The sequence below is a fragment of the Triturus cristatus genome, chromosome 6 (genome assembly GCF_964204655.1).
Source record: "Triturus cristatus chromosome 6, aTriCri1.1, whole genome shotgun sequence".
In the NCBI taxonomy this organism is placed as follows: domain Eukaryota; kingdom Metazoa; phylum Chordata; class Amphibia; order Caudata; family Salamandridae; genus Triturus; species Triturus cristatus.
In genome coordinates this window covers 1,085,829,711-1,085,850,217 of record NC_140589.1, presented here as the reverse complement: position 1 = coordinate 1,085,850,217, position 20,507 = coordinate 1,085,829,711, and the positions used below count along the sequence as shown (strand labels likewise).

At 45.8% G+C, this 20,507-nt stretch overlaps 1 protein-coding gene across 3 annotated transcripts in view; it reads left to right on the top strand.

Moving 5' to 3' along the window:
• The window catches only part of OSGEP (O-sialoglycoprotein endopeptidase), an 871,251-nt gene that overhangs the window by 263,236 nt on the left and 587,508 nt on the right, over window positions 1-20,507 (top strand). For all 3 annotated transcript variants that reach the window (XM_085611966.1, XM_085611965.1, XM_085611967.1), the window contains one exon: window positions 2,470-2,565. In XM_085611966.1, coding sequence (XP_085468092.1) covers window positions 2,470-2,565 — 96 coding nt within the window. The remainder of the gene's footprint in view (window positions 1-2,469; window positions 2,566-20,507) is intronic.

The window sequence follows — 20,507 nt, the reverse complement described above, 5'->3', positions numbered from 1 at the left end:
GGCAGTATGTTGTTTGTTGTATATCTATAGACAATGCTGCCTAATACATACATGTCAAACACAAAACAATGATGGACGGAGTGCTGAAATGTTTCAGACACTCACCCCTAGTCACAGATCTGAGTTTAATCCATCATCGTTCTTCTCCTTACTAAGCCACCCAAGTTTGGACTCCGCCGTGTGCAAATCAGTCTTGACCCTGTATCTCATGGGAACAGTCCAGGCAAAACTGCCAGGCCAGGTCCTCCCTGGACCGGAAACAAGCACCCTGGGACCGGTTTCGGGGTTTAACGCCTCATCAACCAGGCTAGCTTGAATACAGTGGCAAAGTGAGCAAGGGACTCACATCTGGGCATACCCTGGCAGATTGTGACCGGGGATGAGTGTCTGAAAGGTTTCAGCACTCTGTCCATCATCTCCTTGTGTTTTTGCTTTGTTCGCCCTAAAGTGGCAGGGTATGCCCAGACATGGGTCCCTTGTTCACCTTGCCACTCAATTCAAGCTAGCCTGGCTGATGAGGGGGTGTTACCCCAAAACTGTTCCCAGGAAGCTTGTTTCTGGTCCAGGGAAGACCTGGCTGGGCAGTTTGGGCTGGACTGTTCCCATGAGGATCAGGTTCAGGACTGCTCTGCATATGGCTGGGTCTGAACGGGGGTGGCTTAGTAAGGAGAAGAACAATGATACAAAGTGAGCTAAAGAACAATGATGGCTTCAACCCCCATCTAATAGTAACTGGGGGTGAGTATCTGAAAAGTTTGTGCTCCCTCCATCATCTCCTTGTGTTTGCTTAATACATACATATACCTTAAACCTGCACCATTTTGTTGAAGCGTGCAATGACTGAGTCATATGCAGAGATGACGATATATCATCTTTGGTTTTATTTTACTCTTCAGGTCAAAATATTTACATCTAGTCTATATAGGGTATCAATATCACCACGGTAGTTGGGTGACTTTATGATTGGGTTGATAATCAAATGTGTATAAGTCCCCAGTCAGTTGTAGATTATCTTCATAATGGTCCAGAAGAATTGCCTAGATCATTTGACTTTCCAATGGCAAGAAAAATGTTGACCCTTTGTTTTTAACCATATCTTTTGAGCAGTGAAGGACAATTATCTCCTACACCACCACACATTGTTTTTAGTCATAAGAGATACAACCTTAATAAATTCTTATTAGGTAACTCTTAGTCCTTTTTATTCTCATACTTTCACCAGTCTACAATCTTAGCACTCTCACACATGACTTGTCACACCTGACAATATCTTATAAAGATCTCCAGCAAAGAGCCCCCTCGAGGGGCCCATTGGACATTGCAGTGCTGGCCCAATGAGGAGCTGCCTGATGATGAAGCATGCCACCCAACTGGGTGGGTGAGGGTACTTGCTTCTGATGTATCAGACTTCTCTGATCTGTCTTTATGATCAAGTCCCCCTTTTTGTTATACCATAGGAACTGTATACTCATTGTTTATAGATTTATTCCAGGAGCATGTATGCTAGCCCTTAGTTGTGCTTCTAGTCCCATTTTCTTTATACTAGCCTTGTTCTAGCCGTGCATACTTCTATAATTGTAAGTTGAGTTGTTCCACGATTCAGTTCAAGTTTGATATGTGTTTATCAAACAGTTCTGATGTATCTGGCCTTTCCAGAAACCTATGTATATTTCTGCTACTGCATTCTCCATTTCTTCATCACTGTTTTGTAACCCTTCTCAACCTCATGCTGCTTTGTACTTATGGATGAACTGCACGATCTTATTGCTATGCATGTTCTTGTCGATCAGTATAGAAATACCTGGAAACCTCAATCCATTTATTACAAAGAGAAATAGAAGAAATAGTGAAGTTGGGAGAAATGTTTAACTTAATGGTGTTCAGCAGAGTGAATCTATACATAATGTTTAAGCAACCTAAGAAAATGGATTTCACAAGATAAATGGTTATCTGTGGATACAGATTTTTTAAATAAAATTTAGCCTAGAAAAAAGACTCCTTAAACTCATATTTGCTGATACAGTTTGACATTGCTTGTAATAAAATGTTTATTTCATTAAGAAAAATCTCATGTAGGATGAAATAATTATGAAAGATATATGTAGGACTACAGTGTGAATTCATTCAAAATGGAAGATCATTATGGACTGCTCCTATAAAGATGCTCCTAATCTGTTAAAATGTAACCATGTGATTTCATACAAATTCATACAGGTTTAAAGACAATTATGTCAAAGTTCAATCCTTGTATTATAAAGGCTGATATTTGTAATGAATTAATCTAATTTTGGAATCTTATGTGGTGCCCCCAAGATTCTTCAAACTGCATGGTTCGAAGAGTTTGGCTAAACAGCTTGGGGGAATTGATACCGCTATCACCCCTTTTCTTGTTTTCCTTTCCTCTGCCACTTTTATCCTGTCTTTCTCCTTCAGCAACAGGTTTTGATGTCTCCATTCCTTTGCTCTTAGGTGATTGCCTATTCTGAACATAGATATCGAATATTTGGGGAGACCATTGACATCGCAGTGGGCAACTGCCTAGACCGATTTGCCCGTGTGCTGAAGGTGAGGATATGTTTGAAACAAAGACTTGTTTGTCTTGTCTTGGTCTTCCTTTCCTAAGTGACTAATATTTTCTTGACCACTAGTATTTTAATGCAGGCATAGGCCACCCCTTCTGTAGCCCTCACCTCTCACCATTTTTTAAAAATCTGTTAAGGCATATCAATAACCACTGCTGTGGTTCAGCCCAGAAACCCATTGGAACCATTAAATCTCAAGTTGTTTGCAGCATATGTTGAAGATCAAATGCTGTGCACTCCTGCCAAGTAGTATTGGGGTTGAAATATTGCAAATAGTTTTTTTTCGAAGGAGAGTTTCGGTTTTCAGTGTATCTGAAACCCATTATTCATCAGGACCCAAACACCAACTTCTGCAGTCTGATCCAGGTGTGTTTTGGGATGTTGTGGTTGCAAACTACAACACAAAAAAGATTCAACACCATTTAAAGAGCTCTTCTTCATGGATGAATGCAATTACACTTGGTTCTCAACAATGGAGTTTTACTGAACATACAGAAAGCAGATTATGAGAGTGACTCTTTTTAGTGACGGGTAATGAAAAATGCTGCTTTTCAATTCTTTCATTATTGTAACTCCAATTCTCCGCGATCTGACTTTCACTGGGTTTGATTTGTCTCCCTCAAGAGCACAAATCATTCTTTGGCATGTAATGCCTTTTGATGCCAAAGACTATTCTACACTGGCTGGATTAATGGTGGGTGAATTAAGTTGTAATTGAAATACAGGACTCCATCTGTTCTTCCCAAGGGTCATTTGAAAAGTAGCCTTAAGAGCCCAAGTACATGAAGGACATGGGACATATTTTATATCTCTTTAGGACCATTCCATTGGAATTTTCCCAGGCAAGTTTAGCTCAAGCTGAAAGGTGTTGTAACAGATTTCTTTGGGGATACCATCGCCCCCGGAGGGCAGCTAAATGGATGTATCTTCCGAGAGAAAGGGGAGGATGGGCAATACCTAACTTAATGCTGTACTATTGGTCAGCTCTTGCCCAACACTTTGCTGTACCAATTTTTGGAGATAGGGCATGGATACCATCATGCTGTAGGCCCTCTATCTTTGAAATAGGACTGGGAGAAGATGCTAAGGGGATACTAGTTCGTGTTTTGGAGCCCAGTTACTATAAAAAGACGAAGTTTAAGGTAATAATAGCAATGTTTCCGCTTTGGCGTAAGATTTGTAGGAAATGCTCGATCCCTAGAATCAACAATTATACACCCTTTACTGCGGCAGGACTCCTACCTCCCATTTTTCAAAATTCAATCACTTGTAGGTGGTCTCTACAAGGAATAATGACGTTGGGAGACCTTGGAACTGAGGGAGTATTGGCTTCTTTTGAGTTCTTGAGGGAGAAATTCAGCTTAAACATACATGACTTTTTTAAGTACTTACAGATTCGTAGCTTTGTAGAGAAAGCAAGGGGGCAAGAGGTTGGATTTTTCAAGAGAAATCTACTTATGGAATTGATATTGAAACGCTCTAGAATAGGCACACTATATCAACATTTACTCTCTGGTTTACCAGATGATATACTGTTACAGAATGTCAAATGGGAAATGAAGTTAGGTACAACGGACTTAGATATTTCTCAGGCTTTAGAACTTTCCAACAGCGTATTAATATCAGGAAGCTTACGGTCCCAAAGCTATATGGCATTATTCGATTTGTACTATACTCCGTCTAAAATTGCTAAATGGGGAGGTAGAGGAGGTCATCATTGTTCAAGATGCGGCTTGGTAGCCGCTAACGATTTGCATATGTTCTTTTCATGTCCTAAACTATATACATTTTTTCATGACATAGAAGGTTTTCTAAATTCTAAGCTTAATATCTCAGTTTTATCAGCAGAGCTTGTTATATTAGGCTGTGAGAGTAACTGTCTGAAACAGAGGTCTAGATATGAAATTGCTTTTTTGTTTATAGCCATGTCTGTGGCAAGGCTGGCTATAACGTCGGAGTGGATAAGCTCAGACGCCCCTCCTTTTTTAAACTGGAGAACAAGGATCCTGGCTTTATATAATTTAGAATCCGCTATTTTTCTAAGATGGGGTAGAAGAAGACGTGAAATGGGGCAACGTATTTGGGACTTTTTGGAAAAATGGATTAAGGAATAGCTAAAATTTGGTAGGCCAAACACGAAGTCATTTAATGTATTATGTTTCTATTCATATTTGCTGTGTAATTGACTGTACCATCTCCTGTATTTGTTATTTGATGATATCTGTGCGGGAATCTATCATATACTGTATTGTATCTTTGTCTTTTTTTTTTTTTTTTTTATAATGTCTGTTCCTAGCATCTCAATAAAAAATTTTTTTTTAAAAAAGGAACCATTAAATCTCAAGTTGTTTGCAGCATATGTTGTTGAAGATCAAATGCTGTGCACTCCTGCCAAGTAGTATTGGGGCCGAAATATTGCAAATAGTTTTTTTTCGAAGGAGAGTTTCGGTTTTCAGTGTATCTGAAACCCATTATTCATCAGGACCCAAACACCAACTTCTGCAGTCTGATCCAGGTGTGTTTTGGGATGTTGTGGTTGCAAACTACAACACAAAAAAGATTCAACACCATTTAACCCCTTGAGTGCCCATGACGAGATGGTCTCGTCATGGGCCGCGGTTGCGCTGTGCCCATGACGAGACTATCTCGTCATGAGCCCAGCCTGCTAATGAAACGCCCGGCACAGGGCGTGGAAAGGGCGGGGCACACAAGGGGTTAAAGAGCTCTTCTTCATGGATGAATGCAATTACACTTGGTTCTCAACAATGGAGTTTTACTCAACATACAGAAAGCAGATTATGAGAGTGACTCTTTTTAGTGACGGGTAATGAAAAATGCTGCTTTTCAATTCTTTCATAATTGTAACTCCAATTCTCCGTGATCTGACTTTCACTGGGTTTGCTTTGTTTCCCTCAAGAGCACAAATCATTCTTTGGCATGTAATGCCTTTTGATGCCAAAGACTATTCTACACTGGCTGGATTAAAGGTGGGTGAATTAAGTTGTAATTGAAAGACAGGACTCCATCTGTTCTTCCCAAGGGTCATTTGAAAAGTAGCCTTAAGAGCCCAAGTACATGAAGGACATGGGACATATTAACCTGCCCGCATTATAGGTGACAACATGCCCCTGTCGGTGGTGGCCGGCTGACACTCCCCCTCCCCAAATACTATAACGGCAGCCAGGATCCTGGGAGCCAGATTTGATTCAGCCCTCTACTTCCACCAACAAGCGCTATTTGTGGCGGGCACCTGCTTTCACCTAATCAAATCATTAAAAAAGTTTTTCAATCTACTCTCCATTACGACGAGGCAGCCGGCTGCAACCGTTTTATTTACATCTAGAATTGACTATTAAAACAGCCTCTATGAAGGAACCAATAAATCTGTCCTTCATAACTTCATATTGTTCAACATGCTGCAGCAAGACTAGTATTAAAATGGCCTAGGAAATCATCTGCATCAGTCGTTCTTAAAACTCTGCACTGGCTACCCGCCCACAAAAATATTTTGTTTAAATCCTGTTTATCACTTTCTGAAGCTTTTATTCCTCTCGCCCCCAGTATCTTCGTTCCAGGTTCACTCACTATGTACCTTGCTGCACGCTTAGATCTTCCAATTCAAATTTATTAAAAACCCCAGCTTTCAGAGGTATCTCAAAAGGGGTAAAATCCATTGCCGTGTTAGGCACAAAAGCATGGAACCAACTCCCTAGCAGCCTCCGTCTCATTCAATCAGAATCCCTCTTTAGGAAGACCCTGAAAACATGGATTTTCAATGCCCCGAATGCACTATGTAGATCACTCATTTAACCTCTTTCATTCCAGTCCTCAACTATTTTTCTGCCCGCAACTCAATCTACTATAGCGCCATGATACTCCTCAGAGTGACAGCTGCGCTCTATAATTACTCTCTAACATAACAACATGGAAGACAGGAGTTGTTTCCCTACTTCAGTGCTCCCCAACTTGTAGTACATGAGCATCCTCTTGCTCTCCAGGTGACCCATACAACTGGTGATCGTTTTTTCCCCCAGGGATAAACCGGAGGCTCAAGAGTTGTCCTGCTTCTTTTTTCTCTCTTCAGCTACTCCCCCTAACAGTTGTTTCCTGGGTGAATGTCTTGAAGAATCACCAAGGTTTTAGGATCTCTGAGGCAATAAAGCTGGATGATCTTTGATGGTGGGTTGGAATCTTTAAATGGGAGCTGTAAGCTTTCTATTGAAGTCCTACAGGAGTCCAGAGCTGGAGCCATGACCTGGCAAGTGATGAGTATTGTGTCTAGAACAAAGTGTGCTGGCTGTGCCATTACAGTTAATGTGAGCACTCTGATATTATGGAATTGGCAAAGCGTGCATATTTTAGCTTTTCAGAACTTAGAGTGAACTGTCAACAGACTTATGGCTAACTGTAAAGCAATAGCTGTGATATTTTAAAAATATCAAAGTTGGCTAGCTGGGCTTATCCAAAACAGTGGTAGTCTGTTAGCTGGAGAATTATGGAAACTTCAAGCTGTTAACTGAAACAATGGGGCATTACAGGTGTATAGATTGTTTCTTGTATTTTGTACGTTTTGCCTATATAGTGCATGCATTGTCTCTGCAAGACTTTTGCTTACATACAGTGGGCTTACATCCCGTCCACAGCTTACCATTTGTTGGCTTCGGTGTCTCATTTGCTTCTCTCCCATTTGTCACACCATGCAGGCTTCATGTCCTCTCCTTGTGTTTGGCCTTCCCATACCCTTTGTGCTTTGTGTTTTCCGTTTCCCATACCCCCTTCTACGTAGCTTCAATTCCCTCCCACCTGTCCCCCTTCCATGTTACTTCTTTTCTCTCCCTCCCCCTACACTGCACTCAACCCCACTGTACTCTATGCCATTGCACTGCACTCTACTCTTCACCACTCTACGTTACGGCACTCTACTCTGCACCACTCTACTACTGTGAGGAAATGAGGTGTATTATATGATCTCGTTGTGCAACCTTATTGGGTAATACACTTGCCAACCCCTTTAGGTTCAGTAGGTTTTTGTCTGTAAAACTCTCAGCTCCACCCTGAGTAGCTCTAGCACCGAGCAGCAAGGCTTACACAGAGGAACATTTAGATTTTCTTCAAATAATTTATAAAGTTTTTAGCAAGTACAGAGAACAATAAAAGAATGAATATCACACAAATATCAAAGGCCCAATCTAGCATAAAAATACCACGCACATTAAGTAATATCAAAAGTATTTGCACTAATGTAGAAGTAGGAACTTGACTAAGGGTGCCATAAGGTCAATTTCGAGAAACAAAGCATGTAACTGTTGCCATTACCATAATAGTCGAAGCATATTTTCTAGAGTTGAATTTGATAATGAGAAATATTATATAGGTTTGATGGCAGCAAAAACTAAACATGAATATAGAAGAGGAGGCATATTGGATGATAACCTAAACAGAAGATCATTAGGCCAACAAGACCAGATCTGCATAACCATAGAAAAGAAAAAGAGAGGAAAATAGATGAAAGGTAATTAGTGGGGGAGGGTTAAGGAAATGAGGTAAGCGCTGTGGGGAAAGCGCTACTATGATGGGATGGGGTAAGCCCTTTGCTTGTGGCGAATACAGATTGTAAAAGAAGAGCCACTATTCTTTGGACACAAAGATGTCAAGGGTGTGCCAGAGTGACTGAAAAGGGACAGCAGTCTCAGGGGGGAAGTGACAGACTTTCATGTATGCTTCTAAGGTGCGTAACCCTTTCTCATCACGTGTGAAAGGAGAGTTGTTTAACGCTTTCCATTCTAGCAAAATAACTTTAATTTCCACAGTCAACATTAGGTCCCATAAAGCCATATCTTTGTCAGGTAAACCCACAGAGAGGCTTAATACATATGGGCACAACATGATAAGAGAAACAGATAGACGAAAGGGCACCCCAAAAACATTGTATAGTCCATCATGAGCCTCAGTCCAATACATGGAGAGGTGGTTACAAGTCAGGAACATATTCTTTAATTTTAGTATTTTCCTGTTTATTTATTTATTTATAAGGTTTTATATAGCGCGGACGTGACCCACAAGGGTGTCGGAGCGCTTTACAGTATATAGTTATAAAGACATACGAAATGAGGTAGTATACACGCATTTGATATTCATCATTACTTACAAAAGAGGTAAATAGTATCAGATAACATAGGTGACCAGTAGACAACATATGATGATCCCAGAGGGCAACAGAACATTATATTATATACAGTTATTGAACCTTAGGTCAGTATTGAGGAAATAAACAAACATATACCGCTCTCTTTCAATGCACAAGCGTTAGCCAGTGATATGAGGATCGTGTCGGTGACTTGATGTAAGCATAGAATCAAGTCTTAAGACGCGAATTTGTTCATTAGGAGTATTTTAACCTGTTTTTTTAATGCGGTAACGGGAGAGATTCCCCGTACCACTGGAGGCAAGGAGTCCCAAATCTTTGGAGTGATCCCTGAAAAAGCCCTGCAGCCAGTTCTCATTTTATGAAAGGATTGTGGTTTCAGAAGTAAGGAGCTTGCGCTTCGTAGTTGTCTGCATCCTCCGGATCGTTCTAATTTTAGAGCTAGGTAACTGGGTGTATTGTTATGTAGTGCTTTATGGGTCATGCAGGCCACCTTTAGTTGTATTCTAGCCTTATAGGGCAGCCAGTTCAGCGCTTTCAAGGTCGGAGAAATGTGGCTGTTTTTTTTAGATCCTGATACCAATCTTGCCGCAGCGTTAAGGGAAACCCTCAGCGGAGCCAGCTTGTATTTGGGGAGACCGCAAAGAGTTGTTCTTCCATAGTCTAATCTTGGTAGCACAAAGGCTTGCACTGCCATTTTTAGGTCGGTCTGCGGGAGGAAGAGTTTAAGTTTCCTTAATAAACTCATCTGGTGATTGGCTCCTTTGGTCAATGATGAGGAGAGAACAGTCAATGGAGGTTAGGTGTTTCAGCCATTGCTCTATCTTTTGTGTGTGATTGGGTGGGGAGATAAGAATGATTTCTGTCTGTTTTGTATTAAGCATGAGGTGGGTTTTCGTGAGCCAACTTTGCATGTTCTGTAGAGTAGCGTTGAGGGAGATGAAGTCTTCTGGAGAGGAGATTTTTAAATACAGTTGGGTGTTGTCCGCATACAGGTGATATAGGAAATTCGCGGATTTGAATGTGTTCGCCAGGGATTCCATTAGTAGGCTGAAAAGAATAGGTGATAGGGCTGAGCCCTGGGGAACGCCTATGTTGACCACAGAGGGCTGAGAGAGAGAATTCTACATCTTGAATCTTTGTGTTATGTTATTAAGGAAGGAGAAGAACCAATGTAACACTGGGCCCGAGAGGCCCATCCTTCCTTCCAATAGGACAGTAGGTTGTCATGTTTAACCGTGTTGAAGGCGGAGGATAAGTCTAGGCATGATTCGATGCGGTCAAGCATTTTTAGCGTGTCATCCAATATGTGGGTGAGTGCAGATTCTGTGCTGTGACCTTTACGGAAACCAGATTGGTGATTGTCTAGGAGGTTGTAATTCTCAATATGATTGCATAATTGTATTTGTACACATTTCTCCAGCAGTTTCGCCAAAGTGAGGATGTTGGATATAGGGCGGTAGTTGTTGAGATCTGATGGGATGGTGTCGGATTTCTTTAGTATAGGTGTAACCTGCCCTCTTTTAAGATAGTCTGGTATGGAGCCTTGTCTCAGAGAGGCGTTTACAATTTTTGGCCATAATAGTAGGATGGATATTTTTAACATTTTGAATAGGGCAGGAGGAATGGGGTCAGAGAAGTGATTGGAGGGAGTGATTGCTAGAAGAGTGTTATAGATTTTTTGTTCAGAGATTGGCGCGAAGGTGTTCCAGGAGGCATTGTTTTTAGTGACTTCCCCTGGAGAGCTGAAAAGGACCTTGAGTTATGAATATCCGTTAGCATTGAGGGCCACCGGTTGTGGGAGGGCCTTCTTAGCTTGTATTTTCGAGCTCGAAGCCCTTTATCTTTTCATGGAAGAAGTTGGCAAGCTAATCGCAAGAAGGTGTATCCAGGTCGTTGAGATCCGTGGAGTTAGCCGTGTTGCGAGCTTGTTGCTTGAGGATTTCAAAGAGTTTTTTGGGACGTTTGATTGCTTGGTTCAGCTGGGTTCTGAAAAAGTCTGCCTTGGCCTTTAGAATCTTCCTGTTGTATGAGTTCTTTAACGTAGGTGAACGTCGGTGGGTGCTGATTTCCATAATCGTTCAGCAGCTCTTAGCTTGCGTCACTCCGAGTTCAGGGAGTCATTGAACCAAGGTTTGGAAATTTTGGAGGACACATTTTTTTTTCTGGAGGGGTGCTGTAGAGTCCAGGATTTCCAGCATCGTGGAATTGTAAAAGGCTGTGAGGTCATGGACATCCTCCATGTCAGTTGTGGGGGTCAGGGCAGAGTTGCAATGGTTTACTAGGGTAATGGGGTTGATGTTCTGTAAGTTCCTTTTCCATTTTTTTGTTTTTGATGGTGGACTCCTTTTTGGAGTGACCTCGATATTGATGGAGCAGAGGATGCTGTGATGGTCAGTCCAGTCGCAAGGAGTGATGGATTCTAAAGAGATGATGCTCATTTTTGCCATGATGAGGTCCAGAGTCTCTCCCTTGTTGTGAGTTGGAATGTCACAGAATTGGGATAAGTCATGGTCTGCCAGAAACGCTTTAAGACATCCTACACCGTGAAAGTTTGCATTGTTCCAGCGTAGATTAGTCACCCAGGAAAATTTGTGGAACTTGTGAGTTGACGTTGGATGAAATGACTTCCATTAACTCGTCGATGAAAGTCAGATTATCCCTCGGGGGGTGGTAGAATAAGTGAAGCTTGCTGGGGAGGCGCTTATCATCAGATATATTGATAAAGAGATATTCGCTGGAGGATAGAGCAATGGAATCTACTTGCTTGACTGAGATTGTGCTACGATAAATGCAGGCTAACCCACCTCTCGGTGCTACATTTCTATCTAGGCGGATTAGGTCGTGACTAGGAGGAACCAATAGATCAAGGATGGGGTAGGAGGAGCTGTTTAACCATGTTTCGGTGAGGACGATAATGTCTAAATCATTCTCTAGCATTAGGTCGAAAATGTCAGGTGCATGTTTGCTAGCTGATCTGCAATTGCACACTTTATCTTGTTAATAGAATGGATAAGGGCAGTCTGTTCTATGTTGATATTTGTGAGATTATCTCTGTTTACGGATCTGTTATTGTATGTGGGTTCTCTGAAGGGGTTGGTTTGAATGGATTGGATAGTGCCACATTGTGACATACTGCTATCTGTTGCTAAGGCATAAGATATGAGGAGGTCATCTGTCGCTGTCCGATAGTTCAAGGTTTGTCCTCCTAGGCCAAGAGGGCGAAGGTAAGTTAATCTGAATATCTGAAAGAGACACGTTAGTGACAGATTCCTTACCTTAGAATATCCCCAGGCGTCAGACTGGATCCGGAAAGTTTTCGTCCGCAGTACCCCTGTGCATAGGTAGGCGTAGTCGTATGGCTCCGCGTATGTCGCTGGCGTCGTAGCCGCTGAGATGACGTCGTCTGAGCTACTTAGACACGCTCACGCGCGCTGACGTCAGTTCTTTCTTTTTCCGCACAGCAGCGCAGATCCGAGAGAAAGTGGTACCCCTAGTTAAAAATGTTAACTTGGTTTCTAACACCTTCTTCGTGTACTTGACTCCTGGTGCAATAGAAATGCTCGGGTTTAAGTCCTGTAGAGCATGCCATCGAAACATGTTGGTATCGGACCCTCACAACGTGTCTCTTCTGCTTGGGGCACGGCCATTATCCCGAGGCGTGCCCCGATTGCCGGGCCATGGCACCGAAAGCTTTACGGGAGCGGTCCCGAAAGTTGCTGGAAGTCCGGCAATCGGTTCCGCACCGATCAAGGTTCCGATCCCGTGGGAGGTCAAGGGACCGGTCGCAAAGCCATCAGCATCGCTCATCTGAATTGGGGACAGGTAAGTCTCGGCGCCATAAAAAGTCAAAGAAAGCGTCGTCGCTCTTCTACCCCTCACCGGTCACGGGACGCGGTGGAGGGGGCGGGTAGTAACTCCCCCGCGGCTCCGTTGGAGCGTCTGTCGTTGCCTGTGGCCTACCCTGCCTTTCCGGGGTCTTGCGCCATTTGTTTAACCCGCCGGGTCCCTCCGGAGCGCTTTCGGGCCCCGTGAATCCATCGCAAGGGTTTGCCTCTGTGCCGCCGCCTCTGGCCCCGGCTACGCTGGCACTATACCCTGCGGTGCCGCTGGCTCCAGCCTCGGCGCAGGCGCCGGCCTCAGTGCCAGCCCTGGATCTGGCTCCGGAGCCGGGCGCGGTGCCGACCCGGACCCGCGGGTCCGTCGGAAGGGTTTGCCCCTGTGCCGCCGCCTTTGGCCCCGGCTATGCCGGCACTACACCCTGCTCCGGCCTCTGCTCTAACTTCAGCCCGGGTGCTGGCGCCAGCTCTGGCCTCGGCGCCGGCCCTGGATCCGGCTCCTGCGCCAGGCGCTGCCACTGACACCAGACGGCGCTGACCCGGGACTGGTATCTCAACCTCCCATACTATTTCTTGGAGGGGAGTTTATCCTGTTTCCCAGGACACCTCGTCCTTACCGGCCCCTTCAGCAACCGGTGGACGAAGGGGAATACTGGGAGGGGTCTGAGGACCCTCTTGCAGCTCAATGCAAGGATGAGCCTGAGTGGGAAGGCGATGTGGAGGGTCCAGTGGATCTGGATTTCTCTCCACACCCTGGTACTCTGTCCCCTTCTTCTGTGGCCACGGAGGAGGTTGGGACTTCTTCAGTGGTTTTGCGTCGGGCGGCTGAGGCTCTTAACCTCGAGCTCCCTTCTGTACCTATCAGGACCAATCTCCTGACTGAGGTTCTGCAGCCACAGTCCTCCTCTGAGGAGCCGTTACTGCCCTTCAATGAAGCGCTAGGCCGCTATTCCCATTCTGTGTGGGACACTGTGGCACAGTAGCTGCCTCAGTGCCCTGTAGAAGCATGGGCGGTTCTCTCCCAAGCCATTACCGAGGGGAGAGAATCTGCAAAATGTACTATTCGTTGTGGGCTTGACACGGCCGATTCTCTCAGTAGGGCACTTTCCACAACTGTGGCGCTCCGTCGTTATGCTTGGCTCCGAACTACTGGCTTCTCTGGGGATGTCCAGAACACCTTGTTGGACATGCCCTTTGACGGTACACGCCTTCTTGGTGATCAGGCGGATAGCACCCTGGAACGCTTTAAGGACTCTCGGGCTACGGCCCAGTCATTGGGTTTCGCCGCCACTCGTACTCCTTCGGAGTCTGCTTTTCGGTCCTTTTGAGGTCAAGGTCGGGGCACCCAGGTGCGTTCTTTTCAGACCCGCAAGGCTGCGCAGCCACAGTCTGTGCGCAGCCGCGGACGTGGGACCTGCCGTGATGGGTCCCGAGGACAGCGGACGGGTCAGTCCGCGACCTCCCCTGCCGTCGCATGCAGAAAGTTACAGACCTCTTGGCGAAGGGGGCCATTGAGCCCGTTCCGACACCAGAAGTAGGTCGGGGTTGCTACTCCCACTACTTCTTGGTTCCAAAGGACGACAAAGGTCTACGCCCTAACTTAGACCTCCGGAACGTCAATCGCTTCCTCCGGAGGAGAAGTTCAAGATACTCACGCTAGCTCAGGTCTTGTCTGCTCTAGACCCCCAAGACTGGCTGGTAGCGTTGGACTTGCAAGATGCTTATTTTCATATTCCTATTCTGCCAGCCCACCGGCGTTATCTACGGTTCACGGTGGGCCACGAGTATTTTCAGTTCACCATGCTCCCTTTCGGCCTTACCAGCGCTCCTCGGGTGTTCACGAAAGTGATGGCGGTGGTCGCAGCTCATCTGCGCATTTCAGGGGTTTCAGTCTTTCCCTATCTCGACGACTGGCTGTTGAATGTGGGCTCGCCCCAGGCAGTCTTCTCCCACCTCCAGACTACGACCGACCTCCTGCACTTGCTGGGGTTCTCCATCAACGTGCCGAAGTCGCACCTGATTACCTCTCAGAAGCTCCTCTTCATCGGAGCAGTTCTGGATACGGCGCAGTTTCGGGTTTATCCTCCCGAACAGCGAGTCCGGGACATTCGGGCTATGATTCCGATCTTTCGGCCCTGGGTTTCGGTCAGGAAGTCACTGAGGCTGCTGGGCCTCATGGCCTCCTGCATCCTGCTGATCGATGGCATATGCGGGCTCTGCAGTGGGACCTGAAGTTCCAGTGGATGCAGCATCGGGGGAACCTGTCCGACTACTTCTTGGTCTCAGAGGGCACTGCACAGGACTTGCAGTGGTGGCTCATGAACCAGCGATGGATCAGCGGCAGATCCCTCTCCCTTCCCCAACCAGAGCCCACAGTAGTGACGGACACGTCCCTCCTGGGATGGGGCGGCCACATGGGAGAGGCGGAGATCAGAGGCCTCTGGTCTTCGGCAGAGTCCAAGCTCAGATATCAACCTTTTGGAGCTCAGGGCAATCCTACTTGCACTCAAAGCATTCCTTCCCTCTGTTAAGGGGAGAGTAGTGCAGGTGTTCACAGACAACACCACCGCCATGTGGTACTGCAACAAACAGGGCGGGTGGGGTCGTGGATCTATGTAAGGAGGCTCAACGTCTCTGGACGTTGCTGGAACGTCAAGGCATTTCCTTGGTGGTTCAACACCTGGCAGGTTCACTGAACCCCAGGGCGGACGAGCTCAACCGACAGTGCATGTTGGATCACGAATAGCGTCTTCACTTGGAGGTGGTGCAAGGTCTCTTTCAGCAGTGGGGAGAACCTTGGCTAGATCTATTCGCCACCGAAGAGAACGCGCAATGTCAGCAGTTCTGCACGTTGGAGTTTCCAAGGCAGCACTCGGCTAGGCGCCGCTTTTCGTTGCGAGTGGAGTTGCGGTCTGTTGTACGCCTTTCCTCCTATACCACTTCTGCCCAGAGTGCTGAAGAAGATCAGGCGCGACCGGGCCCAAGTCATTCTTGTGGCACCGGACTGGGCTTGAAGAGTTTGGCATCCCGAGCTTCTCAGTATGAGCGTGGATCCCACGATCTGACTGCCTCTTCGGGAGGATCACCTGACAAAGCAACAGGGGACGGTCCTCCACCCGAACCTGTCCAGCCTCCACCTCCTTGTGTGGAGATTGAGCAGCGACCGCTGATTCCATCTGACTTGCCTCCCGAAGTATGTAAGGTGATTCTGGCAACCAGGCGTCCCTCCACTAAAATGGTATATGCCTGTCGGTGGAAAATATTTGTGGCATGGTGCACAGCAAAATCGGTTGATCCTCTTGCTGCCCATCTTTCTGAGCTCCTATTGTTCCTCCTTTCTTTGGCCCAGCAGGGCTCTGCTTTGGGCACTATCAAGGGCTACCTCTCTGCTCTTTCAGCCTTTCTTAGGTTGCCTAATCAGCCCTCTCTTTTCAAGTCCCCGGTTGTCAATAGATTTCTCAAAGGTATTACTCACCTTTTCCCTCCTATTCCTTTTGTGATGCCTCAATGGGACTTCAACCTGGTTCTCCCATAGTTGATGTGCGCTCCCTTTGAGCCTCTTCATAACTGTCCCTTGCGGTTATTGACTTTAAAAACTGTCTTCCTGGTAGCCATCACCTCCACTCGGTGGGTGAGTGAACTCCAGGCTCTTTCCTGAAAACCTCCTTTCCTTGCGATTCATCCGGACAAGGTTGTGACTCGACCACGTCCCTCCTTTCTACCAAAAGTAGTCTCTGCCTTTCATCTTGGGCAAACTGTAACCTCTGCCCACTTTCTTTCCGCATCCACACCCTTCAAGAGAAGAGGAGAGGCTCCACCATCTGGACCCAAAATGTGCGCTCTCGTTCTATCTCATCCTGGTGGATGACCATCTCTTTGTTGGCTACGTGGGTGCCAAGAAAGGCCGGGCTGTGCACAAGCGAACTATCTCCCGATGGGTTGTCTTGTGCATTAAAGCCTGTTACTCTCTGGCTAAAAAGGAACCTCTGGTTGGGCTGTGCGCCCATTCTACCAGGGCGACAGCAGCTACCACAGCATTGGAACGTGGTGTCCCCCTGCAAGACATCTGTCAAGCGGCCACTTGGGCCTCGTTGCATACTTTCACTAAGCACTATTGCCTTGACAGTCCGGTCCGGAGAGACGGATTCTTTGGCCGTTCAGTTCTCCGTGAGTTTCTGGTGTATTCTCACTTCGCAGACCCACCACCGGGATTGGTATTGCTTGGGTATGTATTCTAAGGTAAGGAATCTATCACTAACGTGTCTCTTTCAGATGCACATGTTACTTACTTGTGTAACGATATATCTGTAAGAGACATTAGTTAGTGATAGATTCCTTACCGCCCGCCCATCCTCCCTGTTCTGCGAACTGTTCTCTAGGGTTCAGGTCATTCCTTTCAGGGCCCTAGTTCTATTGCACCAGTAGTCGGTCTCTGGCATGGCTCTGCGCTCCTGGCACGGAAAGGTTGTGTACAGAACTGATGTCAGCGCACATGGGCGCGTCTAAGTAGCGCCGATGACGTCATCTCGGCGCCTACGACACCAGTGACGTACGTGGAGCCGTACGACTACGCCTACCGACGTGTAGGGGTACTGCTGACGAAAACTTTACGGATCCAGTCTGACGCCTGGGGATATTCTAAGGTAAGGAATCTATCAATAACTAATGTCTCTTACATATATATCATTACACAAGTAAGTAACTTGTGCATTATTGTCAGGGCGTGAGATCTTGGGGATGCATCCACTAATTTGTGGACTGATTTGGTTACTCTGACTAGTTTTCTCGTGGTGTGAAATCTTGGGGAAGTATCTACTAGTTTGGAGATAGATTTGGTTCACGGTGGGGTTGGTGACTCTGTGTACATTTAGAAGTTCTTTGGTGATGGTTGATAGGTTATGCATCTCGGCCTTGAGATGGGCTAGGCCTGAGGCTAACTCACTGAATCTTGCAAACCAAGTCGGGAAGGTTAGTAGTATATAGTATGTGTCGGTGTCTGTTCTTTTGTTCCTACATTTTACTGGGTGATTTAAGCCTTTAACAGTAAGAGATATTACTTTCATATCAGGCATCTTGGAGAGGAGTGGTGGATTAAAACAGAAATTGGAGTGCAGATGCCCAAAATAAAGGGCCATAAAGGGAAATCAACTGGGCTTAGTGGGGTGTGCCCCATGGCACAAGGGACAGGAGAAAAAGGGGAGGAGAAAAAGAAGATATGGAAAAGAAATAAAAAAGAAGAAAACCCGACTATCCCCTAATGGACGAAGTATAAGCCTGAAAGGCTGTGGGAGTATCCGTGTAGCGGACGGAGTGTGGGGCAGCACACCGGACCGGCATCATAATCGGCAAAAAGCCCTTGTGGTGGGATAAAGGTGTCAGCCAAACATGTGAGTGAGCGGGGGGAGCTAGTGAAATTATATTATTACTCTAATAATACAATAATAATAATACTAGACATAGGAAATACAATGTATATCCATGGAGGAGCACAATATAATAACAATAAAGATACTACTACTGTTAATAACTAGGCATAGTTAAGAACAAAATGTATAAAATAATATAAAATCTAAAAAGTAACACGAGTGAGTGACCCTTAAACAATCAACAGGTCCAAAGCGAACGACACCCAGCAAATGCACATGCATGAAAATGCAGCCTGTGAAGAAACAAATATATAAAGCACCACACTTTGACAACGATGCCAAAAAATGAGCGTCAGGAAAAAAAGATAAATCCAGCATCCCAACCCAAACCCCAGCTCTAAAAGGATTGTAAAAAGAACAGAATAAAGTGATTAGCAAAACGATTATTAGATGAGACATCCCTAAAAAACATAAAAATAAGCTTGATTACAAGAAATTAGTGAAACACATTACATGTGCAATATAGAGATATCAAGATGAGAGCAGAGTATCGACAAATGACTTTAAAGGATACACAACTTAATTTGTGTAAACAGGTACACCGATATCAGCGCCCCTGATGATTATCAGAGCTCTGCCACAAGTCAGAGGCAGTAGAGTCATAGTACCAACGAGTATATGGATAATTCTACGTGATTGCAGCAAAGACACAACAAATATAACTCAGCAGGAGTCAAGTGAGGGGAAAAATTGAGGAACCAGTATGCACCATCCTCGTCCATATGAGTCTCTAAAATGTTAGCCGTGAAGGTTTCAAGATCCGTAGGTTTATCAAAGATTTGTGTTCTACCTCTGAAGACTTACCTTGCGGGACCAGCGAATGAGTGCAGGATTTGTCTTTCAGGGAGTCTATTATGTAGGGTCAAAAAGCCCTTCCTCCTAGTTGTAGTATGCCTCACAAAGTCTTGGAAAATTGAGATTTTCTTCTCCTGCAGTAGGAAAGCGCCCCCTACTTTTTGCCTGATATCTGATGCACTATGACTGAATATGCACTGGGTCCCCTGCTAATCAGTTTCCCAGTGCCTGTGTTCTTTCCCAAAACTGTACCTGTGTTTCCACAATTGGCACACCTCTGGTCCACATACAAGTCCCTTGTCAAAGGTACCAGTGGTGTACCTAGGGCCTTGTGACCAGAGAGGGTCTCCAAGGTGTGCAGCATGGATTGTGCTACCCTTCAGAGACCCTCCCCTAACATATATTACACTGTCATTGCAGACTGTGGTGCAGTGCAGACAAAAACAAAGTCAACATGGCACACATCCCTGTGTGCCATGGCTATAAACACTGCTTGTGGCATAGGTAAGTCACCCCTCTAGCAGGCCTCATAGCCCTAATGCTGGGTGCACTATACCACAGGTGAGGGCATAGCTGCATGAGCAATATGCCCCTACAGTGTCTAAGTCAATTCTTAGAAGTTGTAAGCGCAGTGAAGCCATATTGAGTACATGAGCTGGGTGTTTGTCTTTACAAACGCCACAGCTCCATGATGGCTTTACTGAATGCTAAGATGTTTTTTACCATACTTCTCAGCATATTAAACCCGCACTGATGCCAGTGTCAGATTTATTGCAAGATGCACTCACAGTGCATCTTGGAGATGCCCCGTAAAAAACGACCAGCTCCCTTGTGTCCAGCTGACTGGTCTGCACAACCCTGCCACACTCGGACGTGTCTGGCCCCATGAGGTGGGAGCCCTTGTGGGTCATGGACAAAGACTGCTTAGGGTGGAGGTTCTTCACACCTACCCCCAAGCAGGACCAGCATTCAGGGTGATGAACCTCAAAGGCTTCCTGCCCTTTGATATGCTAGCCAGGGCCTCTCCAGCTAGTGGAGATGCCCGGCCCCGGATCAAGCCCCACTTTTGGCAGCAAGGTCAGAAGGAAAATTAGCAGGCCAGGATAGGTGTTTCCCCTCAATACCAGGACCACCCCTAAGCTGCCCTGGACCGAGGTGACCTCCTTCTTGGAAAATCCTCAATCTTGAAATGAGGTGCGTCTCCTGTAGAAACACGATCTGCGCAGTCTGGCGCTTTGTATACGAGTATATGCATAGCGTTTGCTTGGCGTGTGCAGGCCTCTAGCGTTGAGCGTGAGGATACTAATTTCTGTGTTGTCATAGCCATGTATGGCTGGTATCCGCCGAAGTGTAGTCCCCCAGTGATGTGATGCACCTATGTGACATACAATGTCGCCTATATGTACTTTGCAGGTACCCTGTTGTGTGAAGTTCCATGAGGGGACGGGACATTTCTGAACAGGGGTAATAAACAGTGGGGTTGGGAAACAGTCCCAATACCGAGGACCCATCGTTGGTGACGATGCGTCCAAACCGGCTCCCTCAAAAAGGAGGAGGAGTACAACAATATGCAATGGGGTTGGCGGTGCATTTGTGCGAGGCAGGACGCTGATCGGGCTTTAGTAGGATCATTGTGCATCGCCTGAGAGGTGTCAGGTCGTTTCAATGCAGTGTGTGCTCAACGGACGAACCAATAGTGGAGCGAGTCCTTACTGTTTTC